The 12,568-nt window shown below is 47.1% G+C and overlaps 1 protein-coding gene across 7 annotated transcripts in view; it reads right to left on the bottom strand.

Annotated features, from left to right (window-relative positions):
- Window positions 1-12,568, bottom strand: part of RBBP8 (RB binding protein 8, endonuclease) — a 379,857-nt gene that overhangs the window by 334,829 nt on the left and 32,460 nt on the right. For 6 of the 7 annotated variants that reach the window (XR_003854777.1, XM_029591118.1, XM_029591123.1 and 3 more), the window contains 2 exons: window positions 1,369-1,450; window positions 1,017-1,225 (listed from right to left, as the gene is read on the bottom strand). Coding sequence is in view for 6 of the 7 variants with exons in the window: in XM_029591118.1 (XP_029446978.1) it covers window positions 1,017-1,131 (115 nt within the window). In the remaining variant the exon portion in view is untranslated. The remainder of the gene's footprint in view (window positions 1-1,016; window positions 1,226-1,368; window positions 1,451-12,568) is intronic. The other variant, XM_029591124.1, reaches the window with a different exon arrangement.

The raw sequence follows: 12,568 nt of genomic DNA, 5'->3' as shown, positions 1-12,568 counted from the left end.
ATATTAGAGACCCCCACTAGCTGAATTCTGGAGCAAACTATAACACTCAGCTGGAGGACTGCCAATGTGTTCCCTGCGCTGGATATATGGGGGAGGGGAGAAAAACCTGGGTAATTGTGAATTAAAGTTCATAGCACCTTAACTCAGTTAGATTATATTATAATTGGAGGCGCAAAGAAGCAGGAGAAAGATGTTGGGCGAAAAAGTTGGAAAGAAAAAGAAAATAGAAGCACTTTATAGAAGGAAAGTGTACTTTTTAATCCTAACAGACAATCCTTCAAGGATAAAATCGGATAGAAACTATTTTAATAACAGTTATGCACTATGTAAGAAAACACATGACATGACACCTGAAAGTGCAAGAATGGCATGCCATATGCTAGTGTGTCTTCTGCAGTGCCTGTTCACTGGCAGTCAGACTGCCAGTGAACTATCTGTAGCAAACCCCCAAGCGAAGAATCACAGTATTCCTCTTATGAACAAAACTGAAAACTCCAGCTGAATGTTTGTGGCCAAAGCTTAAAAGAAATAGGGATATCTATATCTCTCTATATCTATATATATTTCTCTATATCTATCTATCTATCTATATATATATATATATATATATATATATATATATATATATATATATATATATATATGTGTGTGTGTGTGTGTGTGTGTACATTTCTATTAGAGTAATCACAGTACTGCTTTGACACATACTGAATATGTCAAAGCAGTACTGTGATTACTCTAATAGAAATGTGTATATATATATATATATATATATATATATTCAGTATGTGTGTCAAAGCAGTATATTATATATATTATTTATATATATATATATACACACATATATATATATATATATATATATATATATATACACACACATACACATTTGTTCCTCTCCTGTGGCCCTTAAGCAGCAAGAGATTTCTGGCTTATGCAATTGTACCAAACTATACTTTTATATTCAGTTTAACTAAGCTGCTCACCTCCCGCCTCCCTCCCCCATTCCACTATACCTTGCACTTCTTTGTCATGACACTCCTTCAACTTGGACCACAATTCCTGGAAGATCTCACCCACAGGTTCAGTGGTGTTCGGGCTCCCACAGCTTCCTCCAGAAACATTCATCATCTATTCTGTATCTGCCAAGCCTTCTTCCTTGCTTTTTTTTTTTTTTTTTTTCAATTACATAGTTAGAAAATACTGTTTTGAGGACAGCAGAGGCCTGTAATGACAGAGACAGTGTTTAAATTTTTATTTTTTTAATTTTAGTTTCTGTATGCTTTAGCACATGACTTGAAGTCAAGAAGTACAAAGCCCTACATTACCATTCACTAGGAAATTTGACTCATTCACTAAATCATTCACCTTTAAAGTTGAAATGAAAACTTCTCAGCTGCTTTTTCTTTGGTAATCCACTTTTCAGCTTGATAAATGAAACTACCTTTTCCTTAAAAGATAAAGCAAAAATATTGAGAGTCCGGATTTAACAAAACAAGAAATTCAGTCAGAACAAAAAAATACCAACAAATAAAGTCCATTTTAAAACAAATTTGTGGTCACATATGAAAATAAGGAGAAACCATTTTGAAAGTATGCCATAGGTGAGATAAGCACATTCTGTTTGTATATATCTATATATATCTCATTCATGAATTTCTTCAGAGTTTTGTTTTACCACATTTCACTTTTGATAAGGTTATGGTACTTGTTCTAATATTTAGCCTTATAACACTTTAGTGTGTAAAATGCATCCTTTAGGTTTAAACACGATCACATCATCCAGGGGAAGAAAAATATTACAAATTCCTGTGTGGCAACAGGAATCTTTAGAAGCTAGTGAAAAATAAGCTGAAACCTCACACTTCTACCCCCTTTCTACACAGGCCTCTTCACCTCCTCATCTGACTGCAGCAGAATGAGCAAACACCCACTCTTGTTTCTCCCTTCGCCTTTTACAAAGAATTGACGTTGTTCCACCTCATGCTTCAATTGGTACCAGGGAGCCACCAGCTGTGCCCCTTCTCTTTTAATCCTCAGATTACTCTTATGTTCAATGATACATGATCTAATCTGGCGCTTGGTATGCTCAATATACAACTGACAAGGGCAAACTATGCCATAAACAACCCTCCTTGATGTACAGGAGTAATCCTCCTTAAATATATAGGGCTCCCGGTTCTCATATTGATAATTGCGCAATTTCAATCTATTCGGGCACACTGAACACCCAGAGCATGTATCTTCTGTATCCACAATTCGAAGGTGTCTATCATCTAGCCCTTAAATTTTGGCCCTTAGAGAAAGCAAAAACCAAACGTTCCTCACACCCTGGAATAGTGTTAAGCAAACTCCAATGTCTATGATAATTTTTCTAATGGACGCACATCTCACAGAGTACGGGAGACAACACACAATTCTCTCCAATGGATCTTTCTTAGCTTTCAAGAGTAAATTCTCCCTCTGAGCATACAAACCTCGCTTGTATGCACGTTTCAGAACTTTGCTAGGATAACCTCATGCCAAAAATTTCTGGGATAAGGAGTCTGCCTTAACCTTATATTCGGTAACCAAGGAACAGATTCTCCTATATCTCAGAAACTGCCCAACAGGAACTCTCTCTAAGACTCCTCGGATGAAAGCTCTCAAAATGGAGGATAGAATTTCTATCCATTTTCTTCACAAATACTGTGGTCTCAATCTCCTGACTCACACAACGTACCCTAACATCAAGGAAACTAATATACTTACTACTCTGAAAAGTAAACTGGATATTACCATCAGATGAATTCAACTATAATTCAAATTCCTGTAATGAAAATTCATCACCATCCCAAATCCATTTAATCTGAGAAAAAAAACCCGACTCGAATAGATGAACTTCTCCTCAAACTGAGACATATATAAACAGGCAATTGAGGGAGCAACTGGTGATCCCATGGGGATCCCAGTCACTTGTATGTAAAAAATAGGAAAATTAGGTTCTTACCTTTGCTAATTTTCATTCCAGTACTACCATGGATCAGTCCAGACAGCTGGGTTATGCCTCCCCTCCAGCAGATGGAGTCAGAGAGAAAACTGAAAGCACCCCCTAGATATACTGGTGTGCCTCCTGCGGTCCTTCAGTATATGTGATATCAAAGCAGAAGGAATGACTTAAGCACTACACACAACGTCCCCCCACAAAAATTTTTTTTTTTTTTTTTTTTAAACAGTGACCAGATCAAATAGCCACATCCTGGAAAACAGTTAAAAACCAGAAACAACAAACAGGACACCACAAGTGTACAACAAGAACACAATAAAATGGCAACCGGCCCTATGACACAGTGGCGACCGACACAAGACAAAAAACTGCAAGGTGAAACAATAGAATACGAGCGGACTCCCAGAAGCACCACGGGCGGGCGTCTGGACTGATCCATGGTACTACTGGAATGAAAATTAGCAAAGGTAAGAACCTAATTTTCCTTTCCCAGTACGTACCAGGATCAGTCCAGACAGCTGGGATGTACCCGAGCCGCCTTAACTGGGGCGGGACCCTGAGAGTCCCGCTCGAATCACACTGCTCCCAAAGGACTCTGCAGGAGGCCCCCGGACATCCAGGCGATAATGCCTGGAAAAAGTATGCCAGGATTTCCATGTGGCCGCCCTGCATATCTCTTGGCAAGAGACCAAGTGATTCTCTGCCCATGAAGTCGCTTGAGAACGCAGAGAATGAGCCTTTAGCCCAGTGGGAACCGGCTTACCACAGGCAACATACGTAGACGCAATAGCACCCTTTAACCAGCGTGCAATCGTAGCCTTGGAAGCTGGAAGCCCCTTCCTGGGACCATTCCACAACACGAAAAGGTGATCCGACTTTCGAAATTCGTTGGTAACTTCCAAATATCGCAAAAGAATTCTTCGAACATCGAGACGTCTCAAATCCCTACCTTGAGAAGACTGGAGGTCCTCGTCCGAAAAGGACGGCAATTCCACCGTCTGGTTGACATGAAACGTGGAAACCACCTTAGGCAAGAAGGAAGGAACAGTCCGTAGAGAAACTCCCGACGCCGAGATGCGCAAGAAAGGTTCCCTACAAGAGAGAGCCTGAAGCTCCGAAACCCGGCGAGCCGAAGAAATGGCCACAAGGAAAATCGTCTTGAGAGTCAGATCCTTCAAGGAAGCCGCCTTGATAGGTTCAAACGGAGCCGCACACAAACCACGGAGTACCAAGTTTAAGTTCCAGGACGGACAGGGAAGCCTGACGGGAGGACACAAGTTTCTAACCCCTCGCAAAAAACGTGCCACATCTGGATGACGTGCAAGGGAAGAGCCTTCGACCTTACCCCTCAAGCAACCCAGAGCCGCCACCTGAACTCGCAGCGAATTATACGCCAACCCCTTCTTCAGGCCGTCCTGTAAAAACATAAGGATATCAGCCACGGACGAACGTCTGGTGGAGACACCTGCCGTGTTACACCAATCATGGAAGACCTTCCAAACCCTCGCGTAAGCGAGCGTAGTGGAAGACCGATGCGCCCGAAGGAGAGTAGACACCACCGCATCCGAATAACCTCTCTTCTTCAACCGCTTCCTTTCATAAGCCAAGCCGCCAGACAAAAATGATCCGCCAGATCGAAAAATACTGGACCCTGACGAAGAAGATTGGGGAGATGCCCGAGACGCAGTGGTCCGTCGACTGCCAAGTTGACCAGATCCGCGAACCACGGACGCCGCGGCCACTCCGGAGCCACGAGAATCACCGGACCGTGATGGGACTCTATGCGCCTTAACACTTTCCCTACCAGAGGCCACGGAGGAAACACGTAAAGAAGAATGTGACGAGGCCACGGAAGGACCAGCGCGTCCACCCCTTCTGACGCGTGCTCTCTCCTCCGGCTGAAGAAGCGCACCGCCTTTGCATTTCGACGGGTCGCCATGAGGTCCAAGCGCGGGGTCCCCCAACGCCGCGTGATGAGAGCCATCGCCTCCGACGAGAGCTCCCATTCTCCTGGATCTAGGTGCTGCCGGCTGAGGTAATCCACCTGAACGTTGTCCACGCCGGCAATGTGGGTGGCCGCGAGACGCTCTAGGTGCCTTTCCGCCCAGGACATCAACAGCGCCGCCTCCGTCGCTACTGCTCGGCTTTTCGTGCCTCCTTGTCGATTTATGTACGCCACTGTGGTCGCATTGTCCGACAGAACTCGTACCGCTCGTCCGCGTACCAGTGGCAGGAGGCAACGCAAGGCCAGGCGGACCGCTCTGGTCTCCAAGCGGTTGATGGACCAAGTCGCTTGGAGTGCTGACCAGGTGCCCTGGACTGCACGGGACTGGCAGACCGCTCCCCAGCCCGACAGGCTGGCATCCGTTGTCACCACCAACCAAGACGGGGGTTCGAGGTCCACCCCCTGTAGGAGATTGTCCGGAGCCAACCACCAAGAGAGACTGGAGCGAGCCGGCTCTAGCAAAGGCAATTCTATCCCGTACTCCTCCGAGCGGGGATCCCACAGAGACAGAAGTGCTCTTTGTAACGGACGCATATGCGCAAAAGCCCATTGTACCATTTCCATAGTAGACACCATATGACCAATGACTTGTAAATAATCCCAGACTGTGGGAATCTCGAGCTCCAATAGGCGCCGTACCTGAGTCATGAGATTGAGCATGCGTTGCTGCGGGAGAAAAACCTTGCCCACCAAGGTGTCGAACCGAGCTCCCAGGAACTCCAGCTGTTGGGTCGGTTCGAGTCTGCTCTTCGCGAAGTTGACTACCCAACCCAACTCCTGCAGCTGGTGAACCACTAAGGAGACCGCCCGGGTGCAGGCCGCATGCGACTTCGCTCGAATGAGCCAATCGTCGAGATAAGGATGCACAAGGACGCCTTGCCGGCGGAGGGAAGCCGCTACCACCACGAGAACTTTGGTGAACACCCTCGGCGCGGTGGCCAACCCGAAGGGGAGGGCGCAAAACTGGTAGTGGTCCCCCATCACCATGAACCTCAAGTACCTTTGATGCCGTTCTCTTATTCCGATGTGTAGATAGGCCTCTGTCAGGTCCAAAGAAGCCAAAAATTCTCCCTTGTGGACGGCCGCAATAACAGACCGGAGGGTCTCCATTCGGAAGCGAGGCACCCGCAATGCCTTGTTTACTCCTTTGAGATCCAGGATGGGCCGGAAGGTGCCCTCCTTCTTGGGAACCAGGAAGTATATGGAATACCGACCCGTCCGAAGCTGGTCCCGCGGAACCGGAACCACCGCCCCCAGAGCCTGTAGATGAGCGACCGTTTGGGCTATAGCTACTTGTTTTTCTACCGGGCCGCACGGCGATACCATAAAGAGATCCCGGAGGGGACGTACAAAATCCAACTCGTAGCCGTACCGAACCACGTCGAGGACCCATTGATCCGAAGTAATTTTGACCCACTCCTCCCAGAACCGGGACAGCCGGCCCCCGATAACGGGAACGGAGGAGTGGGCCCGCGCACCTTCATTGTGCGGGCTTGATGGCAGCAAAACCTTGGGAGGAGCCTCCACGTAGAGGCCTCCTGCCACGAAAGGAAGAAGAAGACCAGGCCTGGGATCTCGTCGCCTGCTGCCGCTGGGAAAAGGAACCCCCTCTTCCCCCACGGAAACGCCTTTGTCCCCGAAAACGAGCCCTGGCGTTACCAAACGACAGAGGCTGCCGAGGCTTGTCCTCCGGCAGCTTGTAAACCTTGTTGTCACCCAGGTCCTTAATGAGCTGATCCAGCTCCTCGCCAAACAGCAACTTGCCCTTAAAGGGAAAGGAACCTAACCTCGCCTTGGAGGTGGCATCCGCCGACCAACGACGGAGCCACAGCAACCTCCTGGCTGAAACCGCCGAGGACATAATGCGAGCCGATGTGCGCAACAAGTCATACAAGGCATCCGCTGTATAAGCGACCGCTGCTTCCACACAATTTGCCTGCTCAGCCTCGCCCGGAGGGAGCTCCTGCATGGTCAGCAGCTGCTGAACCCAGCGGAGGTTGGCCCTCTGCACCAGGCTGCTGCAAGCCGCCGCTCTGATCCCCAGTGCCGCCACATCAAAAATACGCTTTAATAAGACCTCAAGCTTGCGGTCTTGGAGGTCCTTCAACGCTATGCCCCCCGTCACGGGGATAGTCGTATGCTTGACCACAGCCGAATCTACCGCGGGTGTCTTCAACAGTTCCAAAGAATCCTTAGGTAAGGGATATAACTTTTCCATGGCTCGATTCACACGCAGGGAAGCCTCTGGCAGTTCCCATTCCTTCGAGACAATCTGCAAGACCTTGTGATGGAAAGGAAAAGTCTGAGGGGGGGCCCGAAGCCCTGCCATCGCGATATCCCCTGTGGACGAGTCCGCCTCCTGAGGCGGTGTCGTTAATTCTAGCTCCTGCAGCACATGGAGAATAAGGGCACTTAACTCCTCCTTAGCAAACAAACGGAGCACCTGAGGGTCATCCCCCTCTACGGACCCCTGCTCGTCCGCCGTTAGCAAATCCGGAGCCCCCGGGGACTCTGGAGCGGCCCCTGTATCGCTCAGGTCCTCAGCGCCTCCCCCCCGCGGGCGGGGAGCCGTAGCCCCGGCCGACCCTACCCCCGGCGGACTCCCCCGGGGCAAGGAAGTCGTTTTGGGCACCTTCGGGGGAGGGGGCACCTCCGGCTCCCAGCCGGATTCTGCTTGTAAAAACGCCTTGTGCATTAAAAGCACAAAATCCGACGAAAAAGGCACTGACCTTTTTAAACCTTTCTTCGGGGCATCCGCCGAGGGGGGGCCCCGAGGAGACCCCACATCGGGCTGAGAGCGCGGGCTGCGTGCGTCCGGCGAGGGAGGAGGGGAGTTCTCATCCTCCGAAGCTGAAAATTCATCCTGCCGCGTGGCCAAGATGGCCGCCGCACTCCTCCCCGAGGGAGGAGGGGCCGAAGACCGGCTGCCGGAGGCACTGCTGTGCCGTGACGCAGAGGGGCGAGGAGAGCGGCTGCGGGCAGCGCTCGGCCCCCCCGAGGGTCCCTAAACCCCTGGAATACATCGGGGGCAGAGACCCTCGCGGGAGAGTCGCGCCCCCGCCTCCCCACATGTCCGGCAAGCCGAGGATCGCGGCATCTGAAGAGGGAGCCCTGCACTGACGGCGAAAAAAGGCGCCAAAAACTGGTGAGGAGAAATTCGGCCAGCGAACGCGCGCCGGGTGAACTAGCCACCCCCTCCGGGGTCCGAAAGGCACGGGCAGGCTGTTTTGGTCGGGGTAAAGCAGGGGAGCTCACTGCCTGTCCCCAACAGGTCTTAAATGACTCTTTAGTTGAACTTTTTTTTTTTTTTTTTAAACCCCCTTCAGGGTCAGATCCCTGGTATTGGGGGGGGGGAGGGTGACCGGCCCACCGGTAAGCTCTCCCCCAGCCACACGGACACTCTATCCCGGGAATAAGAGGAGGGTATTACCCTCCGAGCCTGCCCCACACTGAACTACAGACTCGCAGCGCAAGACAAACTAACAAAGACAAACAGGCAGACAGAGGACAGAAAGATGAACTAATTGATCTTGTCCCGTGTCTCCCCCTTTTTTTTTTTTTTTCCTATTTCCCAGTACCGAGAAACTGACCAGACCAGAACCGCAGGTTATGCCTCTCAATCTGCTGGAGTCAGAGAATATACTGAAGGACCGCAGGAGGCACACCAGTATATCTAGGGGGTGCTTTCAGTTTTCTCTCTGACTCCATCTGCTGGAGGGGAGGCATAACCCAGCTGTCTGGACTGATCCTGGTACGTACTGGGAACCCCTGAAATGTGAAATAAAACTCACACAGAATAATTTCTGCCAATTGTACAATGTACCCCATCCTCACTGGAGAAATCTCATTACTCCTCACCCAAGTCAAAACCTGAGTAACTACCTTCACAGCCTCAATCTGAGGGATGTTAGTGTAAAGTGTCCGCAGTTACAAATCGCTGATTGGATCCCATCATCCCTACCTCATTAAGGCACCCCAAAAACTGGGTAGAATCTCTTATGTATGATCTAATATCAACCACCTTATCCTGCAACAAACTATCTATAAACTTAGCAATGGGTTCAAAGACCGAGCCAATACTTGACACAATAGGCCTACCAGGCGGTGCAGTCAAAGATTTATGAATTTTGGGAAGGAAATATATGTATGATGCCACCGAGTAATCTGGTAACATATACAGATATACTTTTTTAGAAATAGCTTTCTGACACAATGCCTCTTCCAATATTTTAATACGAATACTCAAATTCACCACCGGGTCATCAGAACAGACATTATAATATTTACTGTCAGTTGTCTCATAGCTTCTTTGTCATAATCTTCCCTACTTTGCACAACAACTGCCCCACCCTTATCAGTAGCACTGATCACCAACGTTTTATCCTGTTTTAAAGATTGACTAGCAGCCAATTCAATTCGGGAAATATTAAACTCCAAATTTTCACGAGATAATTCCAATCTCTCAATGTCCTGGAATACCATAGCCTCAAATGCAAGGATCAAAGGATTAGTGGGATCTTTTGGCATCCAACCAGAAGTTTTCACAAATTTACTTTGCTTTAGTTGTTGCCCTTGAAAGAGATCCTTAAGCCTAATTCTTCTGAAAATCTTAAGTTCCACACGGGTAAGGAACGGGTCATATTTATATGTAGGTTTAAACGATAAACCTTTATTGAGAACATTAACCATTTCACTAGACAATTCTTTAGGAGACAAGTTAAACACAATATTATCATCAAATTTATCACTACTCCTCATCTTCTGAAGTTATATGGGTCCCGATTGAAAGATGGCCATTTGGTTCTTGAGTTGTACATCCCTCTGTTGTAACACCCCCTTCCCCCTAAAAAACAAAAAAAAAAAAAAAAGACATCCTATCATCACTTTCATGAACAATATCTGTTCCCTCTTCAGTACTCTGATTCCTCAAAAAGTCCACCTTCCGCCCACTGTCATTCCGCTTATAAATGCCTTTCTCCTCATCCAAGGACTCATCAGAAGATGAGAAATCATTTCTACCTCTATTCTTTCCCCTCAGATTCGCCTGCATCCAGACATACACATAGCCCGTGGTATAATCTCTTTCATCACGGTGATATTGGGTGGGGTGTGTATGAGGAATGAATGTGTGTATATGGGTGTTTTAATATATTGCTTCTGAATAGATATAATCAGTCCATGTTTTAGAGATGTTTTGATTGAAAAATTCCTCTCAGGTTTCTGTATTTTGCACATGTATGTTTTGATATTGTATTATTGATTGAAACTATTTTTGATACTGTATTTATGAATAAAAAAGAAAGTATGATAATCTATGATGCAAGTTCATGCTATTGAAAAAATGTATATTGAATACATTTGGGTAAAAAATGTAGTGATGTCAAATGATTGATACATTATACTAACAGAGCTCATAGACAACTAGTTTCAAATATTTCTTCAGTATTCTATTAGATACTATTTAGATTTGTTATTTATGTAACACTGTCTATATGAACAAAATTAGGAAAAAATAGTCATCTAGATATATTTAAGGAAATACCCTTCCAAGTGAGCAATTTTCACATTTTAAGAGGAAAGCTTACATCTAAAGTTTTTTTTCCCAGGTATCCTAAAATGTTTCCATGACATTTTAATATACAATTTGTTCCCGCACACAGGCTAGAAACAGAGAAAACTACAAAGATTTGGTCAGTTGTAAATTCAATTTTTTTTTCTCTTCATGCAAAACAATAGATGTCTGTCAAAAACATGTACCATTTGTTCCATGCCTTCAAATACTAAAATTCCGATGCATGTATTTATTTTAAAAGATTTTGTACCTGCCCTTCATTAGTTGATGGCAGGGTACAATAGAGAATACGAATTGATAAAAACCAGAGACCAAAATAATTACAAAACAGCTCTGAGTGGCAATCAAACTAAAAGTCAGTCAATTGAACTGTATGCCATCTGAAACAGATGAGTCTCTGTGCCTTCCGAAACAACTTAGCAAACAAAATTGTCCTTATTTAGGAAGGAAGTGAATTCCACAGCTTGGATCTGGCTGTTGAAAAAGTACACTCTCTGGTCACCATTTAGCTCCCTATTTATCCTAAACACTCGCTAATATCTACCTTATAAATGGCCTGTGACCGACGGCCCGCAAATGCGCAGTAGAGACCAGCTCTACCGCGCATGTGCGGGCGAGCACGTCGCTCTGAGGCAGCTTCAGAAAGAAAAAAAAATGGCGGCGTCCAGTGGCAGCAGCGGCGGTACCGGCAGCGGGCGGCGACGGCGGTAGCGGCGACGGCGGTAGCGGGCGGCGACGGCGGTAGCGGGCGGTAGCGAGGGAGGGAGAAGAGAGAGAGAGGGAGGGACGGACTGAGTGGGAGGGAGGGACGGAGAGAGAGAGTGGGAGGGAGTGACTGAGTGAGAGGGAGGGATTGAGTGAGGGGGAGGGACTGAGTGAGAGGGAGGGAGTGGGACTGAGTGAGAGGGAGAGGGGGGACTGAGGGAGGGAGTGGGACTGGGAGAGAGAGGGAGGGAGTGGGACTGAGGGAGAGTGAGTGGGACTGAGTGAGTGAGAGGGAGGGGGGAGGGAGTGACTGAGTGGGGGGGAGGGATTGAGTGAGGGAGTGGGACTGAGGGAGAGGACGGAGGGAGTGGGGACTGAGTGAGAGTGAGTGGGACTGAGTGAGGGGGGAGGGAGTGAGTGAGACTGAGTGGGAGGGAGGGACTGAGTGATAGGAGAGGGAGGGTGGGGAGGAGTGGGTGAGGGAGGGGGTGGTGAAGAGTGAGGGGAGAGAGAAAGAGGGGGAGGTGAGAGACAGAGGGATGTAGCCCGTTTTAACGGGCTTAACGGCTTGTAAGATAGTAAATCAGCATGCTGAGAAATAAAAAATTTTTTTGTATATTTTAAATAAATTGTTCCTGAAAGCTTTTTTTCCCCATTGACATAAGTGAGAACACAACAAAACACTCAACTATGAACTCTGGTTATTTTAACCCATAAATTATCATTTGAAATCTCTTGTCCTCTTCTGTTCTTAATTTGTGTTTCTAAGCTTTAAAGATTTTCTGTTAGAAAATTACACAGATTTTGAGGACATGAAAAGGCATGAGCTAAATATTCAATAAAATAAAATTCAAAATGGCTGCCAGTCACCTGGTACATACTGCAATAGCAACCAAACAGTATGATCAACAGCGGTGTGACACTTCTCACAACCCACTGTTTTTAACATGGCACCAGACCCAGAACAAGTGCAGCAAAGCCTTATAAAACCCAAAATAACTCAAAAAACTTGCGTAGCAAACTGAAGATTCCAGTAGGGTACCCACAATACTCCCATGACTGTGAAAGACAAACCATATCATCCTTAAAATGACAGAAATCTTTCTCCATTGCACACTTTAAAGCACTGCTCTGCCCACCTCTCCTTCCCCCCACTCCACCCAAAAAACCCTGGTAAGTCAATGCATGCTCACAATAAGAGTAGGAAAAGGAGATGGAGGGCTAGAATGGGGAAGAGGAAAAGGAAGCAGTTGTCCTTCCTGAGTCACAGAGGAAGAGGAAGCATGAGTACTGGTGCTGC

Source organism: Rhinatrema bivittatum, chromosome 2, assembly GCF_901001135.1.
Source record: "Rhinatrema bivittatum chromosome 2, aRhiBiv1.1, whole genome shotgun sequence".
Lineage (NCBI taxonomy): Eukaryota > Metazoa > Chordata > Amphibia > Gymnophiona > Rhinatrematidae > Rhinatrema > Rhinatrema bivittatum.
Note: the sequence above shows the minus strand (reverse complement) of the source record. Positions and strands in the feature narration are given on the sequence as shown.